Source organism: Bufo bufo, chromosome 7 (assembly GCF_905171765.1).
Source record: "Bufo bufo chromosome 7, aBufBuf1.1, whole genome shotgun sequence".
Lineage (NCBI taxonomy): Eukaryota > Metazoa > Chordata > Amphibia > Anura > Bufonidae > Bufo > Bufo bufo.
The window spans coordinates 95,273,626-95,300,102 of NC_053395.1; the positions used below are offsets into that span (position 1 = coordinate 95,273,626).

At 47.7% G+C, this 26,477-nt stretch overlaps 1 protein-coding gene across 1 annotated transcript in view; it reads right to left on the bottom strand.

The window, feature by feature from the left end:
- DNAJB11 (DnaJ heat shock protein family (Hsp40) member B11) overlaps positions 1 to 26,477 on the bottom strand; it is a 66,290-nt gene that overhangs the window by 35,195 nt on the left and 4,618 nt on the right. The window contains exons 2-3 of the mRNA XM_040440521.1: positions 23,608 to 23,764; positions 15,238 to 15,335 (exon numbers count right to left, since the gene is read on the bottom strand). Coding sequence (XP_040296455.1) covers positions 15,238 to 15,335; positions 23,608 to 23,764 — 255 coding nt within the window. The remainder of the gene's footprint in view (positions 1 to 15,237; positions 15,336 to 23,607; positions 23,765 to 26,477) is intronic.

Below are 26,477 nucleotides of genomic sequence, written 5' to 3' on the forward strand. Positions count from 1 at the left end.
TCAGGGCAGCTCTTGTATCCACTCCCTTAGCAGTGCAGGGGAGGGGCAGAGATTGTTTTTATTGCATATAAACAAAGTGCCAGAAAAGAACCAGGGAAATGAGGAAATATATATATATTTTTTTGAATAAAACTTGCTTCGCTCAGTTATATATCAGATTTTCAGCGCTATATTATTTTTTTTCATAACTCGGACAACCCCTTTAAGGACACAGCCTCATTTCACCTTAAGGACCAGGCCATTTTTTGCAAATCTGACCAGTGTCACTTTAAGTGGTGATAACTTTAAAACACTTTGACTTATCCAGGCCATTCGGAGATTGTTTTTTCGTCACATATTGTACTTCATGACACTGGTAAAATGAAGTTAAAAAAAAAATGCATTTTTATTTATAAAAAAAAATACCAAATTTAAGAAAAATTTGTAAAAATTGGCAAATTTCCAAGTTTCAATTTCTCTACTTCTATAATACATAGTTAGGCCTCATGCACACGACCGTTGTGTGCATCCGTGGCCGTTGTTCCGTTTTCCGTGATTTTCTGCGGACCCATTGACTTTCAATGGGTCCGTTGAAAACTCGGAAAATGCATTGTTGTTGTTTATCTGCGGCTGTGATACGTGTTTCCTGTCCGTCAAAAAAATAAGACCTGTCCTATTTTTTTGACGGACAACAGTTCACGGACCCATTTAACTCAATGGTTCCGTGAAAAAACACGGTTGCACACAAGATTGGCATCCGCGTCCGTGATCCGTAGGCTACTTTCACACAGATGGATCGCAGCTTTTTCAGAGCTGAGTTTTCACTTCGTGAAAACTCAAATCCGACAGTATATTCTAACAGAGAATATACTGTCGGATCTGAGTTTCACGATCTAACTCAAATCCGATGGTATATTCTAACAGAGGCGTTCCCATGGTGATGGGGGCGCTTCAAGTTAAAATATACCATTGGATTGGAGAAAACTCTGATCCGTTGGTATAATAGGGACTCCTGACTTTACATTGAAAGTCAATGGGGGACGAATCAGTTTGCAATTGCACCATATTGTGTCAACGTCAAACAGATCCGTCCCCATTGACTTGCATTGTAGGTCAGGACGGATCTGTTTGGGTCCGCACGGCCAGGCGGACACCAAAACGATTTTTTTTTATTACTTTCCTTCATGTCCATGGATCCTCCAAAAATGAAGGAAGACCCATGGAAGAAAAAACGGACACAGATCACGGACCCCGTTTTTGCGGACCTTAAAAAAAAAAAAAAAAAAAAAAAGGTCGTGTGCATGAGCCCTAATACCTACAAAAATAGTTATTACTTTACATTCCCCATATGTCTACTTCATGTTTGCATCAATTTGGGAATGATATTTTATTTTTGGGGGATGTTACAAGGCTTCAGAAATTTTCAAAAACCCACTTTTTAGGGACCAGTTCAGGTCTGAAGTCACTTTGCGAGGCTTATATAATAGAAACTACACACCTCAAGGTATTCAAAACTGATTTTACAAACGTTGTTAACCCTTTAGGTGTTGCACAAGATTTAATGGAAAATAGAGATACAATTTCAAAATATCACTTTTTTGGCAGATTTCCCTTTTTTATATATTTTTTCCAGTTACAAAGCAAGGGTTAACAGCCAAACAAAACTCATTATTTATGGCCCTGATTCTGTAATTTACAGAAACACCCCATATGTGGTCGTAAACTGCAGATTTTGCTGGACTGTTTTTTTTGACACCATGTCCCATTTGAAGCCCCCCTGATGCACCCCTAGAGTAAAAACTCCAAAAAAGTGACCCCATTTTAGAAACTACGGGATAGGGTGGCAGTTTTGTTGGTACTAGTTTAGGGTACATATGATTTTTGGTTGCTCTATATTACACTTTTTGTGAGGCAAGGTAACAAGAAATAGCTTTTTTTGGCACTTTTTTTGTTATTTACAACATTTTTCTGACAGGTTAGATCATGTGATATTTTTATAGAGCCGGTCGATACGGACGCGGCGATACCCAATATGTATACTTTTTTTTTTTTTTTTATGTAAGTTTTACACAATGATTTCATTTTTGAAACAAAAAAAATTATGTTTTAGTGTTTCCATAGTCTAAGAGCCATAGTTTTTTCAGTTTTTGGGCGATTATCTTGGGTAGGGTATGATTTTTTTGCGGGATGAGATGACTGTTTGATTGGTACTATTTTGGCGTACATGCGACTTTTTTGATCACTTTTATTACCTTTTTTGGGAAGTAAGGTGGGCAAAATTTCAATTTCCTCATAGTTTTTATTTTTTTATTTTTATGGCGTTCACCGTGCGGGGAAAGTAACAGGACCGTTTTATAGATCAGGTCGTTACGGACGCGGCGATACATTTTTTTTTAAATTCAGTGATAAATGTGTTGTTTTTTTTTTATCTTTACTTTTTTCAATTTTTTTTTACATTATTTTGACCCAGACCCACTTGGTTCTTGAAGATCCAATGGGTCTGATGTCTGTATAATACAGTAAAGTACACTATACAGTGTATTGTACTGTATTTTACTTACACTTTGTCTGAACAGATCTATGCCTTTAGCACAGATCTGTTCAGCACCATGGACAGCAGGATGCCTGAGAAGGCGTCCTGTTGCCATGGGAACCTTCCGCGTCTGCCACAACTGAGCAGACTGGGAAGGGGAAGGAGGGGGGCTCCCTCCCTCTGTGACACCATCCTGTCTGGGGGCTGCAAAGGCACAGCAGCCCCCCGATGGGAGAGGGAGGGAGCTCCCTTACTGTTAACCTTTTCCATACAGCGGTCCGTACGGACCGCCGTATGGAAAGGGTTAAACGGCTCACATCACAGCACAGATGTCAGCCGTTTATACCAGAGTGTCAGTTTGGCATATTAAAGTTTATGATCCCACGGGGATCAGAAACTGCAGAAAGCGCAGCAAACCGCAGGTCTAAATTGACCTGCGGTTTACTGCGATCGCCGACACGGGGGGGTCACGGGTCCCCCCGCGCATTTAGTCAAGGTGCCTGCTCAATGATTTGAGCAGGCACCTTGTCCAATCACCGCCCGCCGGGCGGCGGTGATCAGAACACCACATGACGTACCAGTACGTCATGTGTCCTTAACCACAGGTTTATACCCCCCTAGTGACGAGGCCCTTTTTTATAAATCGGCACTTCACAACTTTAACGGTTTATTGCTCGGTCATGCAACTTGGCACCCAAATGAATTTTACCTCCTTTCCTTCTCACAAATACAGCTTTCTTTTGGTGGTATTTGATTGCTGCTGAGATTTTTCGTTTTTCTGATATTAATCAAAATAGACCGCAATTTTTAACTTTCTCTGGTTAAATTGTTCAAATATAATTACATTTCTATACAAGTTTGTGTCAGAATTTATTGTGCTACATGTCTTTGATTAAAAAAAAATCCAATAAGTGTATATTTATTGGTTTGCGCAAAAGTTATAGCGTTTACAAACTATGGTACAAAATGTGAATTTCCGCATTTTGAAGCAGCTCTGACTTTCTGAGCACCTGTCATGTTTCTTGAGGTGCTAGAATGCCAGGATAGTATAAATACTCCCCAAATGACCCCATTTTAGAAAGAAGACACCCCAAAGTATTCGCGGAGGGGCATGGTGAGTTCATATATGATTTAATTTTTTTCACAAGTTAGCGGAAAATGACACTTTGAGGAAAAAAATAAATAAAATAAAGATTCCATTTCTGCTAACTTCTGGCAAAAAATAAAAATAAATCTCCCACAGACTCACTATGCCCCTCAGTGAATACCTTGGGGTGTCTACTTTCCGAAATGGGGTCATTTGTGGGGTGTGTTTACTGTTCTGGCATTTTGGGCGGGGCTAAATTGTGAGCAACCCTGTAAAGCCTAAAGGTACTCGTTGGACTTTCGGCCCCTTTACGCACCCAAGCTGCAAAAAGTGTCACACATGTGGTATCACCGTACTCAGAAGAAGTAGGGCAATGTTTTTTGGGGTGTATTTTAACATATACCCATGCTGGGTGAGAGAAATATCTCTGTAAATTGACAACTTTGTATAAAAAAAAAAATTTTAAAAAGTTGTCATTTACAGAGATATTTCTCACACACAGTATGGGTATATGTAAAAATACACCCAAAAACACATTGCCCTACTTCTTCTGAGTACGGCGATACCACATGTGTGACATTTTTTTTGCAGCAAAGGTGCGCAAAGGGGCCCAAATTCCAATGAGTACCTTTAGGATTTCACAGGGCATTTTTGACACATTTGAATTCCAAACTACTTCTCACGCTTTAGGGCCCCTAAAATGCCAGGGCAGTATAAATACCCCACAAGTGACCCCATTTTGGAAAGAAAACACCCCAAGGTATTCCGTGAGAGGCATGGCGAGTTCATAGAAGATTTTTTTTTTTTGGCACAAGTTAGCGGAAATTGATTTTATTTATTTTTTTCACACAAAGTCTCCCTTTCCGCTCACTTGTGACAAAAAGTTCAATCTTTTATGGACTCAATATGCTCCTCAGCGAATACCTTGGGGTGTCTTCTTTCCAAAATGGGGTCATTTGTGGGGTGTTTGTACTGCCCTGGCATTTGAGGGTCTCCACAATCAATACATGTATGGCCAGCATTAGGAGTTTCTGCTATTCTCCTTATATTGAGCATACGGGTAATGAGATTATTTTTTTTCCGTTCAGCCGCTGGGCTGAAAGAAAAAATGAACGGCACAGATTTCTTCATTCGCATAGATCAATGTGGATGAAAAATCTCTGCCAAAAAATGTGCAAAAAAAAGGGGGAAAGGCGTCTGCCAGGACATAGGAGCACCGCCCAACATCCAAACCCACTCAGCTCGTATGCCCTGGCAAACCAGATTTCTCCATTCACATCAATCGACGTGGATGAATAAATCATTGCCAGAATTTTTTTAAATTTTTTTATAAAAAATGTTTGCCAAAGCATATGAACACCACCGCTCAGCTCATAAGCCTCGGCAAACGTATCTTTTTTACTGCAGAGGAGAAATCTCGTCTTGCAGCGCCGCATACACCGACTTTGTGTAATCTGACAGCAGCGCAATGCTTCTGTCAGAATGCACATCAGTGCTGCAGCTGGTTGATCGCTTGGTCCACCTAGGAGGTAAAAAAAAACAAAAACAAAAAACAGGCCGCAACGCAATAAATTTATTAACATCAACTTTTATAAACTTTATATAATCTTTGAAACAGAACATTAACTTTTTTGCTTACCTGTGATTTTATTTATTTTTTTACACCTTTAGAGGACAAACCTCTCCTTCCCCATGGGACAATGTGCAAATCCCCCAGAGATGTAGCGAAGTACATTATGCACTTTGTCCCAGGTGAAAGGAGAGGTTTATAGCAGCTCTGTGTGAAAGGGTCCTAAGACCCCTGTGTGCCTGTCCTGTGTCACGTGATCCCTACACTAATAGTGTACCTGTGTGTGGTACTTGCGGAAATACTCCCCTATGCAAAGGGCAGGCTGGTCAGGACAGTCAGGACAAAAAAAGGTGGTGTCACGCCTTATTCCAGCCCTGCTACAGACACATCTTTTTCTTGGGGAACGCTGAGTTGGGGTACCAGGATAGACACTCGGGAAGTGTCTGCCATGTAGCCAGCTAACTACATCAGGGACTTGGGGCACGGACCCTCCTGGATACAGGAGTTACGAAATGATCTCTTCCTGGAATTTTAGGAAGGATCCCGTTCTCCCAGCCTTACTGTAGAGAACAAAACTATTATACAGAGCCAATTGAATTAAATAAACAGACACCTTCTTATACCAGCATCTGGTGCGGCAGGACACTAAATAGGAAGCCAACATCTGGTCATTGAAGTCCACCCCTCCCATGTGAAGGTTATAGTCGTGGACAGAGAGGGGTTTCTCAATGACTCTAGTTGCCCTTTCAATTTGGACAGTCGGGTCTGCGTGAATGGTGGACAGAAGGTAAACGTCCCTCTTGTCCCTCCACTTCACCGCGAGCAGTTCTTGGTCACACAAGGCAGCCCTCTCCCCCCGGGCAAGTCGGGTTTTAACGAGCCGTTGGGGGAAGCCCCGGCGACTAGGTCGTGCAGTGCCACAGCATTTTATTCCGACTAGATGTAAGTGCTGAAAGAGGGCCACGCTTGTGTAAAAATTGTCCACGTATAAGTGGTACCCCTTGTGGCGTAAGGGTGACACCAAGTCCCAGACAATCTTGCCACTGCTCCCCAGGTAGTCAGGACATCCGACCGGCTCCAGTTTTGAGTCTTTTCCCTCATAGACCATAAAACGATATGTATAGCCCTTTCACACAGCTTATACAGTTTGACCCCATACCGGGCGCGCTTGCTGGGGATGTACTGTTTGATGCCAATGCGCCCGGTAAAATGTACTAGGAACTAGTCTATGCAGATGTTCTGATTGGGGGTATACACATCTGCAAACCTGGATGACAAACTGTCTATGAGGGGCCGAATTTTGCAGAGCCGGTCATAAGCAGGGTGGCCTCTTGGATGGCAGGTTTTATTGTCAGTAAAATGCATAAAGCGCATGATGCCCTCAAAACGTGCCCTGGACATAGCAGCAGAGAACATGGGCATGTAATGTATTGGGTCTTTAGACCAATAGGACCGCAATACATTGTTTTTAGTTAGACCCATGCTGAGGATAAGGCCCAAAATTAATTTAAATTCAGAAACTGTGACTGGTTTCCACCGGAAAGGCTGGGCATAGAAGCTTTCCGGATTGGCGGTAATATACTGTGTGGCGTAGCGGTTGGTTTCTGCCACAATTAAGTCAGAGATCCGCGGTGAAGAACAGCTCAACGAACTCGAGGTCTGATACTAAATGAGCTGTCTCCACGCGAACTTCAGACTGGGCGGTGAAAGGGGGCAATACGGGTGTGGTGGAAGCAGGGGAGTGCCAATTTGGGTTTGCCAGCACCTCTGGGAGACTAAGGGCTCTACGGGATTGTGAATGTGGTGGCTGCGACGGGGGAGTTACTGCACGTGCCACCGTACCAGCTTGAACTGCCCTTCTGGTGCTCGCCACTTCACCAGGGAATACGGCAGTGCTGGTAGAAGGTCCAGGATGTGGTGCGCTGCTGGTGTATGCCGCACCATAAAAAAGATCAGCGCTAGCACCACTCTGCTGCAAATGAGGCTCATCACGCGGGGTATGCAGAACACTGACATGGGATCGGGTACGGCTGACCATAGCAGGGACCTCAACCTCGTCATCTTCACTAGCGGTTAGAGTGCCGCTGCTGTCTACAGGTTCATATTCTGAACCACTGGATTCAGCGGGTGAGGCGTCCCCATCGCTTTCACCCATCACGGCCAGAATCCTGTAGGCCTCCAGCGGAATACTCCTTTGACATTTTGGGCTAACTAAATTTAGGGGGTATTCCTCTGAGACTACCCAGGAAAAAGAGCACACCTGCCTAGTAAAAAAGAGTGCTTGCGAAGTAAAGCTGCGATCGCTAATAAAGATCCAGAAAGCTCAAAAGTGATCTTTATAGCGCCACAGCGATTTTACTGTGTTTTTGCAGTGATCCGAAAAAAATAATTCTGTCACTGCGGTGGGGCGGACTGAAAGCAAGTGTGCGCACAAGATCAGGCCTGATCGGGCGAACACTGCGTTTTTTGTAGAGCCTAAGGTGACCCTAATGTACTGATATAGATCTGATTGCGATCAGTCTTGATCACTTAGGCTGGTTTCACACGGGCGTTGAGGGAAAATGTGCGGGTGTGTTGCGGGAACACGCACGATTTTTCCGCGCGAGTGCAAAACATTGTAATGCGTTTTGCACGCGCGGGAGAAAAATCGTGCATGTTTGGTACCCAAACCCGAACTTCTTCACAGAGTTCGGGCTTGGGATCGGTGTTCTGTAGATTGTATTATTTTCCCTTAAAACATGGTTATAAGGGAAAATAATAGCATTCTGAATACAGAATGCAAAGTGAAATAGGGCTGGAGGGGTTAAAAAAAAAAAAAAAGAAATATATATTTTTTTTAGCTCACCTTAAGTCCACTTGATCGCGGCCCGGCATCTCCTTCTGTCTCCTTTGTTGAATAGGACCTGTGGTGAGCATTAAGTACAGTTACAGGACCTTTGATGACGTCACTCCGGTCGTAACATGATCCATCACCATGGTAAAAGATCATGTGACGTACCATGTGATGACCGGAGTGACGTCATCAAAGGTCCTGTAACTATACTTAATGCTCACCACTGGTCCTATTCAACTAAGGAGACAGAAGGAGATGCCGGCTACGCGATCAAGTGGGCTAAGGCGAGTTAAATTATTATATTTATTTTTTTAACCCCTCCAGCCCTATTTTACTTTGCATTCTGTATTCAGAATGCTATTATTTTCCCTTATAACCATGTTATAAGGGAAAATAATAATGATTGGGTCTCCATCCCGATCGTCTCCTAGCAACCATGCGTGAAAATCGCACCGCATCTGCACTTGCTTGCGGAGGCTTGCAATTTTCATGCAACCCCATTCACTTCTATGGGGCCTGAATATAGAATATAGAGCATGCTGCGATTTTCACGCAACGCATAAGTGATGCGTGAAAATCACAGCTCATGTGAACAGCATCCGCTCGGAATACTCGCCCGTGTGAAAGGGGCCTTACAGATACTATATAGTACTAGTGCTGATTAGCGACAGCGATGACGCTAATCAGCGACTAACCAGTGACTGCAGTGCGGTGCGCTGGGCGCTAACTACCTAACAAGTAGCTAAGTAACTGGCGGTGATAAGGGACCCTTACAGATGGGGGGGGGGGGGGGGGGGGTGATCAATGACAGGGGGGTGATTAGGGAGTCTAATATGGGGTGATCAGGGGTTAATAAGTGACAGGGGGGGTGTAATATGTGTGTGTAGTGCTACTTACAGAGCTGCCTGTGTCCTCTGGTGGTCGATCCAAGCAAAAGGGACCACCAGAGGACCAGGTAGCAGGTATATCAGACGCTATTTACAAAATAGCATCTGACATACCCATTTCATTGGTTATTTTAAAAATCTACAGCCTGCCAGCCAATGATCGCTGCTGCCAGGCTGTAGTTGAACTTCTGAACTGCGCGATCCTGTGAACGCGCGTTCTTAGGAAATCTCGGCTCACACGAGATGACGCCAATAGGCGTCGCTGAGCCTGCGACTGCCGCCGCCCGGACGCCCATCGGCGTTACGTGTGGGGCAAGTGGTTAAGGACTCGGGAAACATGCCGTACCGGTACGTCATGTGTCTTTAAGGGGTTAAAAAAAAAATGTAATTTTTTTTTTAGCATTTTAAAGTGCTGAAGACCTAACCAAAAATATGTATGCCAAGGGTGTTAGCTCGTTCATACAGGCCAATTTTTGGGAACAAAGTGTTCCTATGAACACTTATGCCCAATAATTGGCCCGTCTATTAGGGGCATTATTTACCATACTATGTCTTAGTGGGTATAAATATGTGACTTCAGACATTGTGTTACATGATGAAGAGACCTAGGTAGTCTAAAAAGTTGCTTTTTGTCATCGTCCTTTAAATATAGACATTAAAGGGGTTGTCTGACCTAGAACAACCCCTTGAGAACATTTAACAAGTTAAAGAGGACCAGTAACCTCTTGTCTGTTTTAGCAACTACTTGCATCCACCTTGTAATAACAATTCTTGAGCATCTATTCCTAGGACTCTCTATTGTTCCATTCCTTTATTATTCCTTCTAGCAGTTGCCTTCAACTTGCAATAAAAGGTCCAGCTGAGTGTTTCCAGTGTGCCACTGGCAGCATTGACTGGATAGCGTCAAACTGTGCAGAGACACAGCCAACTGGTTGCCCACTTGTCTGTGGTCCTGGCATTCCCAGCCCCTATGGGTACCGGAAATGACTTCATCCTGTGACAGCTGCCTCCTGTCACCAGCTTCGGCATTTACATGCTAAATAGCACGCCACTGTTAGTGATGTGTTGTTCTAGCAGATGTGACCATGGTATTAGCGGTCACAAGACCAAGCCTCTTTCGGTCAGCAGAGACCCAAAGTGGCCGGAAAGGCAGTCGAACTGCTGAAATAATGGGACTGTGGACAGATAAGGAGACTTTTGTATTACTTACCAGTAAAGTCTCTTTCTCGCTCTTCCTTGGGGGACACAGGAAACCATGGGTATAGCTCTGCTCCCTAGGAGGCGTGACACTAAGTGAAAGCTGTAAGCCCCTCCTCCATCAGCTATACCCTTCAGCCTGGAGAAGAGACTGCCAGTTGCGTGTCCAAGTAGTGAAAGATAACCACCAACCGGAAAAAGAACTGTCGAGCCCCAACTGGGGCAACCAAGCCGGAACCACAACTGTAACCCAAATGAAGGGCGGGTGCTGTGTCCCCCAAGGAAGAGCGAGAAAGAGACTTTACTGGTAAGTAATACAAAAGTCTCCTTTTCTCGCCCATATTCCTTGGGGGACACAGGAAACCATGGGACGTTCCAGAGCAGTCCCAGAAGGGAGGGACCAGAACAAACTAGACCAACACCAGAGGCATCAATCAACTGCTGCCTGCAACACCAGACGGCCTAAAGCAGCGTCAGCCGACGCATGAGTATGCACCCTGTAGAACTTGGTGAAGGTGTGCAAGGAAGACCAAGTGGCCGCCTTGCAAATCTGCTCCGTAGAAGCCCGATTCCTCTGAGCCCAGGAAGCCCCGACCGCTCTAGTGGAGTGAGCGGTAACACCAAGGGGCGGAACCTTGCCCTTGGCGAGATAAGCCTCAGTAACAGCCATCTTGACAAAACGGGCGATAGCAACTTTGGATGCCGCCATCCCTCTGCGCGACCCTTCCGGGACCACAAAGAGCGAGTCAGTATGCCTGAAAGAGCTGGTTACTTCCAGGTAAATCTTGAGCGCCCTGACAACGTCCAGGCGATGAAGCTTCCTCTCCCGCGGGTGGGAAGGGGAAGGACACAAAGAGGGGAGAACGATGTCCTCGTTCAGATGAAAGGCGGAGACCACCTTAGGAAGGAAGGAAGGAACCGGACGAAGAACCACCTTGTCCTGGTGGAACACTAGGAAAGGTTCCAGACAGGAGAGTGCAGCCAATTCGGACACCCTCCGAAGAGAGGTGACGGCTACAAGGAAAATAACCTTGCAGGACAGAAGTCGCAAGGAAACAGTCCGCAGAGGCTCGAAAGGAGAAGCCTGGAGCGCTGAGAGAACCAGGTTCAGGTCCCAGGGCGGTACCGGAGGGCGGTACGGGGGAACCGCGTGAGCCACGCCCTGAAGGAAGGTCTTGACAGGACCAAGGGGGGCCAGTGGGCGCTGAAACAAAATGGACAGCGCAGACACCTGACCCTTCAAAGAACTAAGGCCTAGACCTTGGGCCAGTCCGCTCTGCAGGAAGGACAAAACGGTGGGGAGAGAAAAGCGGAGCGGAGGAATCCCCAGATCGGCACAGAACCCCAAAAAGGTCCTCCAGGTCCTATAATAGATCCTAGAAGAGGACGGCTTACGGGCGCGGATCATGGTGCGGACGACGTCCGCAGAAAAACCCCTACGTGTCAGGACTGTGGTCTCAACAACCACGCCGTCAAACGTAGGGACCCTAAACGCGGGTGGAAGATCGGTCCCTGAGAGAGAAGATCTTCCCTGGCGGGCAGCGGCCAGGGCGCGTCTGCCAGGAGCAGCATGAGGTCGGCATACCAAGACCGGCGGGGCCAGTCCGGAGCGACCAGAATCACCGAGACGCCTTCCGCCGCGATCTTCCGAAGGACCTTGGGCAGGAGAGGGATGGGAGGGAATATGTATGGGCGCGCGAAGCCTCGCCAAGGAAGAACGAGGGCGTCGACTCCGCAAGCTCCCGGATCCCTGGCCCTGGACAGATAGGCGGGGACCTTGTGATTGAATTTTGAGGCCATGAGGTCCACGTCCGGTATGCCCCAACGAAGGCAAATGGCCTCGAATACCTCCGGGTGAAGAGACCACTCGCCGGGGTCGACGGTGGTGCGACTGAGGAAGTCCGCCGCCCAATTGTCCACCCCTGGAATAAAAATTGCAGATAGGGCCGGGACGTGGGCTTCCGCCCAACGGAGAATGCTGGTGACCTCCCGCATTGCTGCAGCGCTGCGAGTGCCCCCCTGGTGGTTTATGTACGCCACAGCCGTGGCGTTGTCCGATTGTACACGAACTGGATGACCCTTCAGCAGATGAGTCCAGTGTCGTAGAGACAGAAGGGCCGCTCTCAGCTCCAGGACATTGATCGAGAGTTTGGACTCCGATGGAGACCAAATGCCCTGGACGGATCGGGGAGGAAAGACGCCTCCCCAGCCCAAGAGACTGGCATCGGTTGTAACCACCAACCAGTTGAGTGGCAGAAAAGACCTGCCCAGAAGAGGGGACTGTAACCACCAGCGGAGAGATGACCGCACCGGAGGCGATAGATGGAAGGGATGATCCAGAGACTCCGGCGATTTGTCCCAGGAGGAGAGGATCGCCCGTTGGAGAGGGCGGGAGTGAAACTGCGCAAATGGGATCGCCTCGAAGCAGGCAACCATTTGCCCCAAGACCCGCATGCAGAAGCGGAAGGACGGTTGACGGTGGAGAAGGAGACCCCGAACCGCCCCACGGAGGATCAGACGTTTTTCCGAGGGAAGACGTACCTCCGCCGCTCCCGTGTCTAAAAGCATTCCCAGGAAGACTAGTTGTCTGGAGGGGGGAAGGGAGGACTTGGGGAAGTTGATGACCCAACCGAACCTCGCCAGAGTCTCTAGAGTGAGATCCACGCTGGCAAACGCTTGAGAAAGGGACGGAGCCTTGATTAGGATATCGTCCAAGTACGGTAGCAGAAAAACACCCCTGGAACGGAGTAAGGCCAAAACCGGGGCCAGGACCTTGGTGAACACCCGGGGGGCTGTTGCCAGCCCAAAGGGAAGGGCGACAAATTGGAAGTGGAGGTCCCCCACGGCGAATCGGAGGAAGCGATGGTGACACCGGGCTACCGGAACATGGAGGTAGGCATCCTGTATATCGATGGAAGACATGAAATCTCCCTGCTCCAGGGAAGCCACCGCGGAACGGAGGGACTCCATCCGAAACCGTCGAAGGAGGAGAAAACGGTTGAGCTTTTTGAGGTCCAAAATGGGCCGCACCGAACCTCCCTTCTTGGGAACTACAAAGAGGTTCGAGTAGAACCCTTGGAACCTTTCCTCTAGAGGAACGGGGGTAATCACCCCCCTGTCCAGTAAGGCTTGAACGGCCGCGGAGAACGCAGCCGCGCTTTTCGGGTCCCGCGGCGGGCGGGAGCGAAAGAACCGATCTGGAGGGAAGGATGCAAATTCGATTTTGTATCCGGAGGACACAATTTCGAGGGCCCAGGCGTCGGAGACGTGAGCCATCCAGACGTCCCTGAAAAGGAGGAGCCGGCCCCCCACCCGGGTGGGTGGGGGCGCGCCTTCAGGCAGAGGACTGTTTTGCTGCGGGTGTGCGGGCAGCCTGCGGCTTGCGCCAGGAGGGCTGCGCCCGAAAAAACGGCTTCCTACGCTTATCCTGGGGAGGAGCCGAAGCGGCAGCTGTGGTGGGAGCCCCAGAGGCCCTGCGGGAGGACCGAAAACGAGACGCACCAGGGCGTCCGCGGGGGGCGCCCCTGGCTTGGGGTTGAGGAAGATGGGTGCTTTTACCACCCGTGGCCTCCGAAATAAGTTCGTCTAAGCGGACCCCGAAAAGGCGGGAACCCGCAAACGGTAGCCCTGCCAGGGAACGTTTGGAGGCAGCGTCCGCTTTCCAAACCTTCAGCCAGAGCTCCCTCCTGACGGCAACTGCCAGGGCGGAGGAGCGTGCAATAAGGGCTCCCGCATCAAGGGAGGCCTCACAAACAAAATTCCCGGCCCGAATAATAAGCTGGGCCAAGGAACGTAGCCCAAGCCTTAGACACCACGGAGGAGAAATCAGAGTGGATTAGAAAGACTTTTGAGGCCTGCCTGGGTCTGATAAAGGAGACGCTAGCTGCGTCAGAGCTAGGGGGATCATCCTGCACCTTAAAGGTGTCACGAATATCAGAGATGAGTTGACCCATCGCTGAGGCTAGCTTGGACGGCAGGGCCGAGTCCATTTCCAAATCTGAAACCGCCAATTCACCTTCAGAGAGCGAATCCCTTGGAGAGGAGAGGCCCGTCTGGGTGCGCACGCGTGGCGGGGAGAGTGAGGCCTCAGAGGAGGAGGCTCGCTCTACTCTAATACGCTTCTGAGAGTGCCTAGCTCGGGAGGGGTCACTAGGAGAGAGTGAACCCGCTGCAGCGGCAGAAGCAGTGGACCCGGAGGGCGCGACAGTCAGAGTGGCGTCCTGCGGGGTAGGTGGCCTGTCTATTAGGCGGCCCACGACATGAGTGAGGTAGATGTAGCAGTGGCCATGTAGCAGTGGCCATGGGGGATTTTGCAGCGGCCATGGTGATGTAGCAGCGGTGGGAGGGAGGAAGGGGAGGCTGGAGCAGCCACTCTCACCATACGCTGTCTTCGCCCTCAGTCCATCCAGCGTGGGTCGCCCCTTCAGCTCCTGGCACCGCAGTGGCAGGAAGCCGGGGGAGGGACTTGGCGTGCGGGCGACCCTGAGCTGGCGGGACGCAGGGGAGCGAGGCTGCCCTGGTCCACCTTGTCTTCTGTGGGGGAGGCGGCAGTGCGGAATTACCGGCACTGGCGCAACTCAACCCCGGGAGAAACAGAGGGGTCTAATGCGCCTCTGTTGTCCCTGTAGGTAGAAAAAAATCGAATTAAAAAACAACAAATAACGCAAAAATAAAAAATCATAGGAAAACTACCCTGCATAAGCAGGGGGTGTCTTGCCTCCTTGGACACTAAGCAAAAACTGGCAGTCTCTTCTCCAGGCTGAAGGGTATAGCTGATGGAGGAGGGGCTTACAGCTTTCACTTAGTGTCACGCCTCCTAGGGAGCAGAGCTATACCCATGGTTTCCTGTGTCCCCCAAGGAATATGGGCGAGAAAAGTGCATTTATTTAATCTGGCACACATTATGGGCAGGGTTAAGTTGGCTTCTAAGCCGGACAATCGTTTAAAAGGAATTATCTAAGGACTCTGTTTTTATCTTCTCTATTAGACCATATGCATGTTAAAAAGATTTTCCAAAATGTTTATACAGTGGAGGTGATTGCTGCATAAAACTGTAAGGAATGGTCCCTTCCCGATAATTGCCTGCACAGTCGGCACGTGTAAATACAACTGAAGTGAAGAAGAATATTTGATTATACAGTAACTACTTACTGTGAGAATATGTCACCATGAGAACTTTGATGGCCATCTTTAAGTCCTTCTTCACCATATGCATCATACTGTTTTCTTTTTTCTTCATCAGAAAGCACCTAGATATGAAAGCCATGCTGAACAATCACCATTTATATGACTTTTTAAAAACAATCCAATGGGATGCATGGAATACAACCTCATACAATTAAAAACAGAGTGTCTGATTACAAGGCATCACTAGAGTCCTTCAGACTTTATAATGGACCATTTTTATGTGAACATCTTGCCAACCACGGCCTGCATATGCTACAGTCAAAACTTGGCAAAGTAAGCCACAGCGAGTGGCCAGATTTCTGCTCTCCCATAGAGCCCGATCAGGATAACCAACGGAAAAAGATCTGTGATACAGCGGCTGCACTCAACTTATCAATCTGCTCTAATCCCTTAATGACCAGATTCCCACCCCCCCCCCCCCCCCATTTCTTCATGGGTCATGGAATGCAGGCAAAAAGTGATCTGCTGCACCAGAATCTGCGTTGGAGGGTCCTGACAGAGCCTCCAACACATACATGAACTCAGGGTACTTTCACACTAGTGTTATTCTTTTCATGCATTGAGTTCCGTCCTAGGGGCTCAAAACCGGAAAAGAACTGATCAGTTTTATCCCCATACATTCTGAATGGAGAGCAATCCGTTCAGGATGCATCAGGATGTCTTCAGTTCAGTCTTTTTGCCTTTTCAGGACGGAGATTCCGTCCAAAATTACAGAACACTTGCCGGATCAGTCATTTTTTCCCATTGAAATGCAGTAATGCCGGATCCAGCCGGATCCGTTTTCGCGGTCTGTGCATTCTCAGACCGCAAAAAATGTGAAAAATAAATAAATGCCGCATCCGTTTTTCCAGATGACACCGGAGACACGGATCCGGCATTTCAATGCATTTGTCAGACGGATCAGGATCGTGATCCGTCTGACAAATGCCATCAGTTTGCATATGTTTTGATGGATCCGGCAGGCATTTCCGGCGACGGAAATGCCTGCCAGAATACTCTGCCGCAAGTGTGAAAGTTTTACACGTTCATAGCTGAGACACAATAAAGTATCCCCTGAAACTCGGAAGGTTCAAACCCCCCCCGTTCCAGCGGCATTGAAAAATAATCCAGTTTCAGCCTTACCCGCTTTCTCCCCCATAACAAATCATTGATCATCTTCTCTATCAATTTAAAGAATTTGTCCTCTATCCAAACCGGGGAATTTCGGAAAACATATTGCAGTTGGGAAAGAACTATCATTTTCACCAGGGAGACCCTATCTCCTCTCGAAAGGGTGAACCGATGCCATAATTTTAACTTTAGATCTAATCTTCATAATGGCGGGGAGTAAATTAAGTTGAACATAGTCCTGAACATTAGCAGAGACGTTTATCCCCAAGTACTTCATGGAATCCTCAACCCCCAGGTCCAGAGGTAGATTCTCTACTAATAATTGTGGCTTATCTATAGGGAGGAGGGTAGTTCTGGACCAATTTACCTCCAGGCCCGAGAGCCTGGAGTACAGTTCTACAATCTCCATAATTTTTGGCAGGGTAATATTGGTCTGTTGCATAAAAAACAAAATAATATCATCTGCATACAAGGAAATCCGATCATGATCTCCCGCAATCCCAAATCCAACAACCCCCGAGTCCTGTCTGATTTTTATGGCCAAAGGCTCAATATAAATGTTAAATAGGAGTGGCGAGAGAGGACATCCTTGACGGGTGCCTCTCTCCAACATCAAGGACCTAGTCAGGGTCCCGTTAATCCTAAGTTTGGCCAGGGGGGATTTGTAAAGCAAATGGACCATGGCTATAAACCTTGGACCAAATCCCATTCTTCCCATCACCCTCCAGAGGAAACTCCACTCAACCCTGTCGTAGGCCTTCGTGGCATCTAACGACAGGATCGAGCAGGCGGTTTTCCCGGAGGATTGAATATTAGCAAACAAGCGATGTAAATTATAATGGGTACCCCTCCCGGTAATAAACCCATTTTGGTCTGGGTGAATTAATGATGTAATCACATTTGGATTCCGTGAGGGGTATGGTGAGTTCATGTGAGATTTTATTTTTTGACACAAGTTAGTGGAATATGAGACTTTGTAAGAAAAAAAAAAAATAATTCCGCTAACTTGGGCCAAAAAAATGTCTGAATGGAGCCTTACAGGGGGGTGATCAATGACAGGGGGGGTGATCAATGACGGGGGGTGATCAATGACAGGGGGGGGGTGATCAATGACAGGGGGGGTGATCAGGGAGTCTATATGGGGTGATCACCACAGTCATTGATCACCACCCCTGGAAGGCTCCAGGGAGACGCCTGTATGTGTTTTGCAGATCCGATCCATCTATCAGTGGATCCGTAAAAATCATGCGGACATCTGAATGGAGCTTTACAGGGGGTTGATCAATGACAGGGGGGTGATCAGGGAGTCTATATGGGGTGATAACCACAGTCATAGATCATGCCCCTGTAAGGCTTCATTCAGACGTCCGGATGCGTTTTGCGGATCCGATCCATCTATCAGTGCATCCGTAAAAATCATGCGGACGTCTGAATGGAGCTTTACAGGGGGGTAATCAATGACAGGGGGGTGATCAGGGAGTCTATATGGGGTGATAACCACAGTCATTGATCATGCCCCTGTAAGGCTTCATTCAGACGTCCGGATGCGTTTTGCGGATCCGATCCATCTATCAGTGGATCCGTAAAAATCATGCGGACGTCTGAATGGAGCTTTACAGGGGGGTAATCAATGACAGGGGGGTGATCAGGGAGTCTATATGGGGTGATAACCACAGTCATTGATCATGCCCCTGTAAGGTTTCATTCAGACGTCCGGATGCGTTTTGCGGATCCGATCCATCTATCAGTGCATCCGTAAAAATCATGCGGACGTCTGAATGGAGCTTTACAGGGGGGTAATCAATGACAGGGGGGTGATCAGGGAGTCTATATGGGGTGATAACCACAGTCATTGATCATGCCCCTGTAAGGCTTCATTCAGACGTCCGGATGCGTTTTGCGGATCCGATCCATCTATCAGTGGATCCGTAAAAATCATGCGGACGTCTGAATGGAGCTTTACAGGGGGGTAATCAATGACAGGGGGGTGATCAGGGAGTCTATATGGGGTGATAACCACAGTCATTGATCATGCCCCTGTAAGGTTTCATTCAGACGTCCGGATGCGTTTTGCGGATCCGATCCATCTATCAGTGCATCCGTAAAAATCATGCGGACATCTTAATGGAGCTTTACAGGGGGGTAATCAATGACAGGGGGGTGATCAGGGAGTCTATATGGGGTGATAACCACAGTCATTGATCATGCCCCTGTAAGGCTTCATTCAGACGTCCGGATGCGTTTTGCGGCTCCGATCCATCTATCAGTGGATCCGTAAAAATCATGCGGACGTCTTATGGAGCTTTACAGGGGGTTGATCAATGACAGGGGGGTAATCAATGACAGGGGGGTGATCAGGGAGTCTATATGGGGTGATCAGGGGCTAATAAGGGGTTAATAAGTGACGGGGGGGGGGGTGTAGTGTAGTGTAGTGGTGCTTGGTGGGACTTTACTGAGCTACCTGTGTCCTCTGGTGGTCGATCCAAACAAAAGGGACCACCAGAGGACCAGGTAGCAGGTATATTAGACGCTGTTATCAAAACAGCGTCTAATATACCTGTTAGGGGTTAAAAAAAACACATCTCCAGCCTGCCAGCGAACGATCGCCGCTGGCAGGCTGGAGATCAACTCTCTTACCTTCCGTTCCTGTGAGCGCGCGTTCACAGGAAATCTCGCGTCTCGCGAGATGATGCATATATGCGTGACTGTGCGCAGGGCTGCCACCTCCGGAACGCGATCCTGCGTTAGGCGGTCCGGAGGTGGTTATAGGAAATATGGGGATATAGTCCTCCCGTGTCTTTTAGAAGTATTTACAAAGGGGCTGCAGGGAGAAGGCCTCCCTACCTCCATGTATGGGGCACTGATAGTTTTAATTCCAAAAAAAAGACCTATTTCTTTAATTAATACTGATATTAAGCTGCTCTCCAAGGTCCTGGCTAACAGACTTTCCAAGGATATTCTAGGTTCTTCAAAGTAGCCACCTTTTGCTTTGATTACTGCTTTGCACACTCTTGGCATTCTCTTGATGAGCTTCAAGAGGTAGTCCCCTGAAATGGTTTTCACTTCACAGGTGTGCCCTGTTAGGTTTAATAAGTGGGATTTCTTGCCTTATAAATGGGGTTGGGACTATCAGTGGCATTGAGGAGAAGTCAGGTGGATACACAGCTGATAGTCCTACTGAATAGACTGTTAGCTGCTTTTTTCTTGCCATAATACAAATTCTAAGGCTCAGTTCACACCTGAGCGTTTTACAGCGCGTTCCTACGCGCTGTAAAACGCTCAACAAGGAGAAACCAATGCTTCCCTATGGGAATGGTTCTCACCTAGGCGTTTTACAGCGCGTACGATCGCGCTGTAAAACGCCCGACGCTCACACAAGTACAGGAGCGTTTTTTTGGGCGCTTGTCGCGCGTTCCCGTACATAGACTTTCGGGAACGCGCGACACTGTGTGCACACTTGTCTCTGTATGCGCGCTTGTAAACGCCCGTACAATCGCGCATACAGAGCGCTCCTTTCAGAACGCTCAGGTGTGAACTGAGCCTAACAGTCTATTCAGTAGGACTATCAGCTGTGTATCCACCTGACTTCTCCTCAACGCAACTGATGGTCCCAACCCCATTTATAAAGGCAAGAAATCCCACTTATTAAACCTGACAGGACACACCTGTGAAGTGAAAACCATTTCAGGGGACTACCTCTTGAAGCTCATCAAGAGAATGCCAAGAGTGTGCAAAGCAGTAATCAAAGCAAAAGGTGGCTACTTTGAAGAACCTAGAATATGATATATGTTCAGTTGTTTCACACTAGTTTGTTATGTATATAATTCCACATGTGTTAATTCATAGTTTTGATGCCTTCAGTGTGAATCTACAATTAGATAAAGAAAGAAAACTCTTAGAAAGAAAACTCTTTGAATGAGAAGGTGTGTCCAAACTTTTGGTCTGTACTGTATGTATAGGTTTTTAATGTCTAAATACTGTACAAATAAATTTAAACTTTGAAAAACAATGTTTTATTAACCCCTTAAGGACATAGGACGTACCGGTACGCCCTATTTCCCGAGTCCTTAAGGACACAGGACGTACCAGTACGTCCTAACTTTAAATAGGCATTCCGGCGCCCCAGGGGTTAATCTAACCAGGATGCCGGCTGAAATCATTCAGCCGGCATCCTGTCACAACGCCGGGGGGGTCATGTGACCCCCCCGTGTCGGCGATCGCAGCAAACCGCAGGTCAATTCAGACCTGCGGTTTGCTGCGCTTTTTGCAGTTTCTGATCCCCGCGGTCAGAAACTTTAGAGTGCCTAAAATCAATATTTTTCACCCCCTGCACGATTTGATGCCGGCGGGTGGTGCGGGGGGGGGGGGGGGCTTGGTGTGTCGCAGCGGTGGGGGCGTTGTGGGAGGCGGGCGGTGCGGCAGGCGGGATGGCGATCCCCCGCCCGCCTCCACTTGAAAATTCGTTGGCTTCTAGTGGGTATACGCACCCTGGTATAAACGGCTGACATTGGTGATGCGATGTCAGCCATTTAACCCTTTCCATACAGCGGTCCGTACGGACCGCTGTATGGAAAAAGTTAACAGTAAGAGGGAGCTCCCTCCCTCTCCCATTAGGGGGCTGCTGTGCCTTTGCAGCCCCCCGATGGAGAGGGAGAGAGCCCCCAGTCAGCCCCCCTCAGCCCTGTGCTTACCCTTCCCCGTCTGCGTTCAGTGTAAGTAAAATACAGTACAGAGCCCTATATAGGGTTCTGTACTGTATTATACAGACATCAGACCCACTGGATCTTTAAGAACCAAGTGGGTCTGGGTAAAAAAAAAAATGTAAAAAAAAAGTGAAAAAAGTTAAGATAAAAAAAAAAAACATTTATCACTGAATAAAAAAAATAAAAATAAAATACACTACACATATTAACATAATAATAACAATTCTAACAGTCTATTCAGTAGGACTATCAGCTGTGTATCCACCTGACTTCTCCTCAACGCCACTGATGGTCCCAACCCCATTTATAAGGCAAGAAATCCCACTTATTAAATCTAACAGGGCACACCTGTGAAGTGAAAACCATTTCAGGGGACTACCTCTTGAAGCTCATCAAGAGAATGCCAAGAGTGTGCAAAGCAGTAATCAAAGCAAAAGGTGGCTACTTTGAAGAACCTAGAATATGACATATGTTCAGTTGTTTCACACTTGTTTGCTATGTATATAATTCCACATGTGTTAATTCATAGTTTTGATGCCTTCATATTTATTTAGTATGAAGGGAAGCAGGAGTACCCAGATAATCCAAGGTCCAGATGGAGTGCAGGCAGAAGAATCACACTGGCGTCTCCCGGCCATCTCACTCCGTTTTAACTGCTCCTGCCCCCATTTAGCGCGTCTGGAATGCAAATCTGGCCTCCTTAACCGGAAGTGCTTCATGTGGAACACACGTCTTACAGGAAGGGTTGATAGGACTTTGCACTCTCCCTGCTGCCCTGTGCATAATGCACCCCCCTGCCATGGTAACCGATCGGAGCCCCAGGACTACATTGCTGGGGCTCCGATCAGAACTGCCACTGTACCACCAATGAGGAGGAGGGGATTTTAATACTTGGGGGTGGGGAAGGTGTTACACTGCGTCACCAATTATTTTAATACTGGGGGGGGGGCACACTGCACCACCAATGATAATTAACCTTTAATACAGATACAGGAGGCGGGTACCGCCAGCACCCGCCTCCTCTATTTGTATTAATGGTTAATTATCATTGGTGGCACAGTGTCCAGGCACCTGCTATGCTGGCTGCTTGACTCTGGGGAGGACACTGAAAAGGAGGAGGCTGCTGCCACTGCTGTTTGCCGAGCTCTGTCCCACCTCCTGCTTTAATTAATAGGGGCACATTCATTGGTGGCAGTGCTGCGGGCAGCTTCAGAGCCCGCTCACATCACTGGGCTCAGCGCGGCCACGTCATCTGAGGGAGGGACTCCCTCACTCCTACTCCTCCTAAACTGTCTTCACGCCCCGAGTGCCATTAAAAGGAGGGTCTAGTATCGAAAAAAATTAACAACGATTGGGCATCGAAAGTTCGATACCCGAAACAACCCTACTCTTGACAGCTTGCACAGGAAAAACGGTGCTCCAGAAGACCCGAATCCTTCCTGGGTCCCGGCCGCATGCGGAGTAACACAACACCCCACATAGGGCTGCTTCCATTTCCACTATGTTACTGTGTGGCCTCACTCCCATTGAGGAGCACACATGTACCTGCCGCAAGAGCCAGGTGGAAGCCCTGGACCACCACCGGCTCCTAGGGTCCTGCCAGCCCAACATATGGGCGATAGACCCCAGCAGGTATGTACCTCATAGCCCTCCAGAGCATTTCTGGGACTTCCATGCTATTGGTATGAACCTGAAAGAAAAACTGCAGGTCTCCCACTCCAGGGACAGGAAACCACTGAGGTGGGAAAGCGGCTCCACCTTTTTATTCTGCAGGTTTCCTGTCCCTGGGGGCGGAGCCTCTCTCTCTGTGGTGCTGTCGTGGGGGAAGGAATAAAAAAATCTATTTTTTTCAACTTACAACACAAAAAGTGTAATACCAAGCTATCAAAAAGTAATATGTGCCCCAACATGGCACCAAACTGTCATCTCATCCCGCAAAAAATGAGACCCTACCTAAGACAATCGCCCATAAAATAAAATAAAAATATGGAGACATAAAAGTTATTCATTGTGTAAAACCAAAATAAAATAGACGTATTAGGTATTTCCGCGTCCGTAACGACCTGATCTATAAAAATATCACATGATCTACCCTGTCAGGTGAACATTGTAAAAGACAAAAACATTTTTTGGGTTACCTTGCCTCACAAAAAGAGTAATGTGGTCACAACTAGGGATAAGCGAACTTGTGTTTCAAGTTCGGCGTAAAAGGATCAGGTTATCTAAGAATTCTGTTATGGATTTCGCAACTACAGACCATAAGTTATGGTTCGTGGTAGCGGAATCCATAACGGAATTCTTAGGTAACCTCAACCTTGTACAGCGAACGTGAAACACTAGTCGCAACATTTCAGCTCAAGCTGAATACATTGCGACCACGGAAGTAAAATGTAATGATGTATGATGTAAATGTAATGTACAAATTCAGCCCATCTGTGTTATCCCTAGGGCATGACCCATGGTACCATACCCTGCCTAATTATTACATCACAGCTTATATCCTTTCTAAATTTTTACAAACCTCATAGGCAGCACCTAAATCTTGGAACTTTTCTTGTGCTTGTGGATCATCTGGATTTCGGTCCGGATGCAACTGTAATGCTAGTTTTCTATAAGCCTTTTTTATTTCCTTTACAGAAGCGCCACGTGAAACCCCCAGGATTTTATAAAAGTCGCGTCTGAAATAAATAAAAAAAATTACTGTGTGTTACTATGAGTAAGCCAAAAATGAGAGAAAAGTCTAGTTATTGCAAAATTTTAAGGAGTTATTCAGACTCAGTCCCAGACTCCTCCAAGGAGAACGGAGCGGGGAGAGCTGTGGCTGGAGGACCCCGGTTTTCCCGGGGTCCGTTCACCACCAAGTGCTGCTCACTGCTGCTCCCATACAAGTGAATGGGAGCGCACCCTTTCATTTCGATGGGGCAGACAGAAATAGCCAAGCCAGCGCTCGGCTGTTTTCGGCAGCCCCGTTGAAATGAATGGAGGGCGGCTGCGCATGCACAGTGCACCCTCCATTAATTTCTCCTCTCCGTTCTTGTTGTAGGTGCGGGTCCCAGAGTTGGGACCCGCGCCTATCAGATAATGGGGGCATATCATAGCAATATGCCCCCATTGTATGTGATGGCAAAACCCCTTTAATGCATAAATGGATAGATTTTAGATATGAATGTTTGAAATGCTAAACCCACTAAGGGTATTTTCACACTTGCGGCAGGACGGATCCGACAGGCTGTTCACCATGTCGGATCCGTCCTGCGGCTGTTTCGCCGTGCCCCCGGGCCGCCGCTCCGTCCCCATTGACTATAATGGGGATGGGGGCGGAGCTCCGGCGCAGCACGGCGGTGCACGGCTTAAGGCCGCCGGACTAAAATTACTGCATGTCAGGTTTTTTAGTCCGGCGGCTTTCTCCGTGCACCGCCGTGCTGCGCCGGAGCTCCGCCCCCATCCCCATTATAGTCAATGGGGACGGAGCGGGGGCACGGCGAACAGCCACAGGACGGATCCGACATGCTAAACAGCATGTCGGATCCGTCCTGCCGCAAGTGTGAAACTAGCCTAACAATGTGCTGGTGGATTAGTGGCCCCAAATGTAACTGTTTTCTTGCTGGCATCATATAGTTATCAATATTAAAAGGGGTTGTTCACCCCCTGGTGACCTTTTCTATGGACTTCACAGCCTGGATGGACTCACGGTGGGATATCCAGGACCTGCAGAGCTGGAATTGCAGCGGCAGGAATCAGGTAAGTATAATTCCCACCACGGGTCTAGCCACACTAGGGAGTCTGCAGAAAAGATCACCAGAGGTGAACAAACCCTTTAATATCGATAATCTCCCTGCATGATGCCAACAGGAAAACATGGCGTTACAATGCCACTATACTGACATAACAGCAGCTTCTATCATTACCTCAACCCTTGTAGATTGTAAACCCTCTATCTCCTGTACCATTTTGTAACTCATCTTATTCATGCTTATTGTGCTTCTTTCTGTATTACGTATGTACACACTTTTTATATCTACAGTGACCTTGAATAAACTGCTATAATAAATAATAATAATAATAATTTAGGACCACTAAACATTGCTATGCAGTGGGTTTAGCGTTTTAAACTATGGATAGACTAGCCATAGACCCTACAGGGAAATTTCCAGGAGGGCCGATGCCCAGTGAGCCACCCAAGCCCTCCTCTTGGGTACCAGCCAGGTACAAAAATATCTGATGCTCACAGCATTAATTAATGTAGGCGCCTCAGGAACTTATGCACCTGACCAGTGGCTGCAGATGTACTCCTGAATTCAACTGTATTGCCGTCCTGAGGACAATGATACAGTTTCATATTGTGGCATGGGTGGCGGCATCTGCTTCTGCTGAGGCAGTACTCCGAGCTGCACCGCGGCATCTGCTTCTGCTGAGGCAGTACTCCGAGCTGCACCGCGGCATCTGCTTCTGCTGAGGCAGTACTCCGAGCTGCACCGCGGCATCTGCTTCTGCTGAGGCAGTACTCCGAGCTGCACCGCGGCATCTGCTTCTGCTGAGGCAGTACTCCGAGCTGCACCGCGGCATCTGCTTCTGCTGAGGCAGTATTTTGTGCTGCAGTGTGGCATTGGTGGCCCCACCTACTTTTGTTGTACCGCCTTCTTTTAATTTAGACCTGCATACAACATGGGGTCACTTTTCGTTTTTTTCCAGGGACACTAAGTTCCCAGTCCGGCCCAGTTACTTACGATAGAGGAGTCTGGGACTCCTCTCCAGCAGCATCAGGCACCTGCACGTTGCACAGATAAGGCCAAGGACAACAGACCTCACTTCAGTGACTCTAGATGTACTCTTCTCAGCCTCCTCTGTGTAATGTGCCTGAGGCTGTAACTTAGAAGTTCAGGTTTGGAACCCCAGCTGCATAATGACATGCTGGCAGGGCTGTGGAGTCGGTAGATAAATGTTCCGACTCCGACTCCTCAGTTTTATGTACTTCCGACTCCTCGACTCCGACTCCTCTGTATTAATATGCGAATGTATTTTATACATTCCTTGAGGGAAAGAAACGCAACCTACCACAGGACTACTGGCTGGGAAGCTGCTTTCTCCTTTGTGTGCTTATCTGCTGCTGAAGATAAAGCAGTGGGAGGATCCAGGAAGGGGCATTTATTCTAAAACATGATTTTCCTAGGAGAATCCCATAGTCATGTTTAAAGTTTAAGCTAACAATCAGAGTTTACAAGTTTGTATAGCCTTAGCTAAATGACAGCAGTCTTTCCAATGGTTTACAGCTTCAGTCTTGAACTATTGGCCCTCCATTCCCTTCACTTATACAAGTGTCTCACTCTCTAGTCCTGCAAAAAACATATTTATTTAATCCCTTATCAGTGAGAGGCTAGGTTACACATGGAC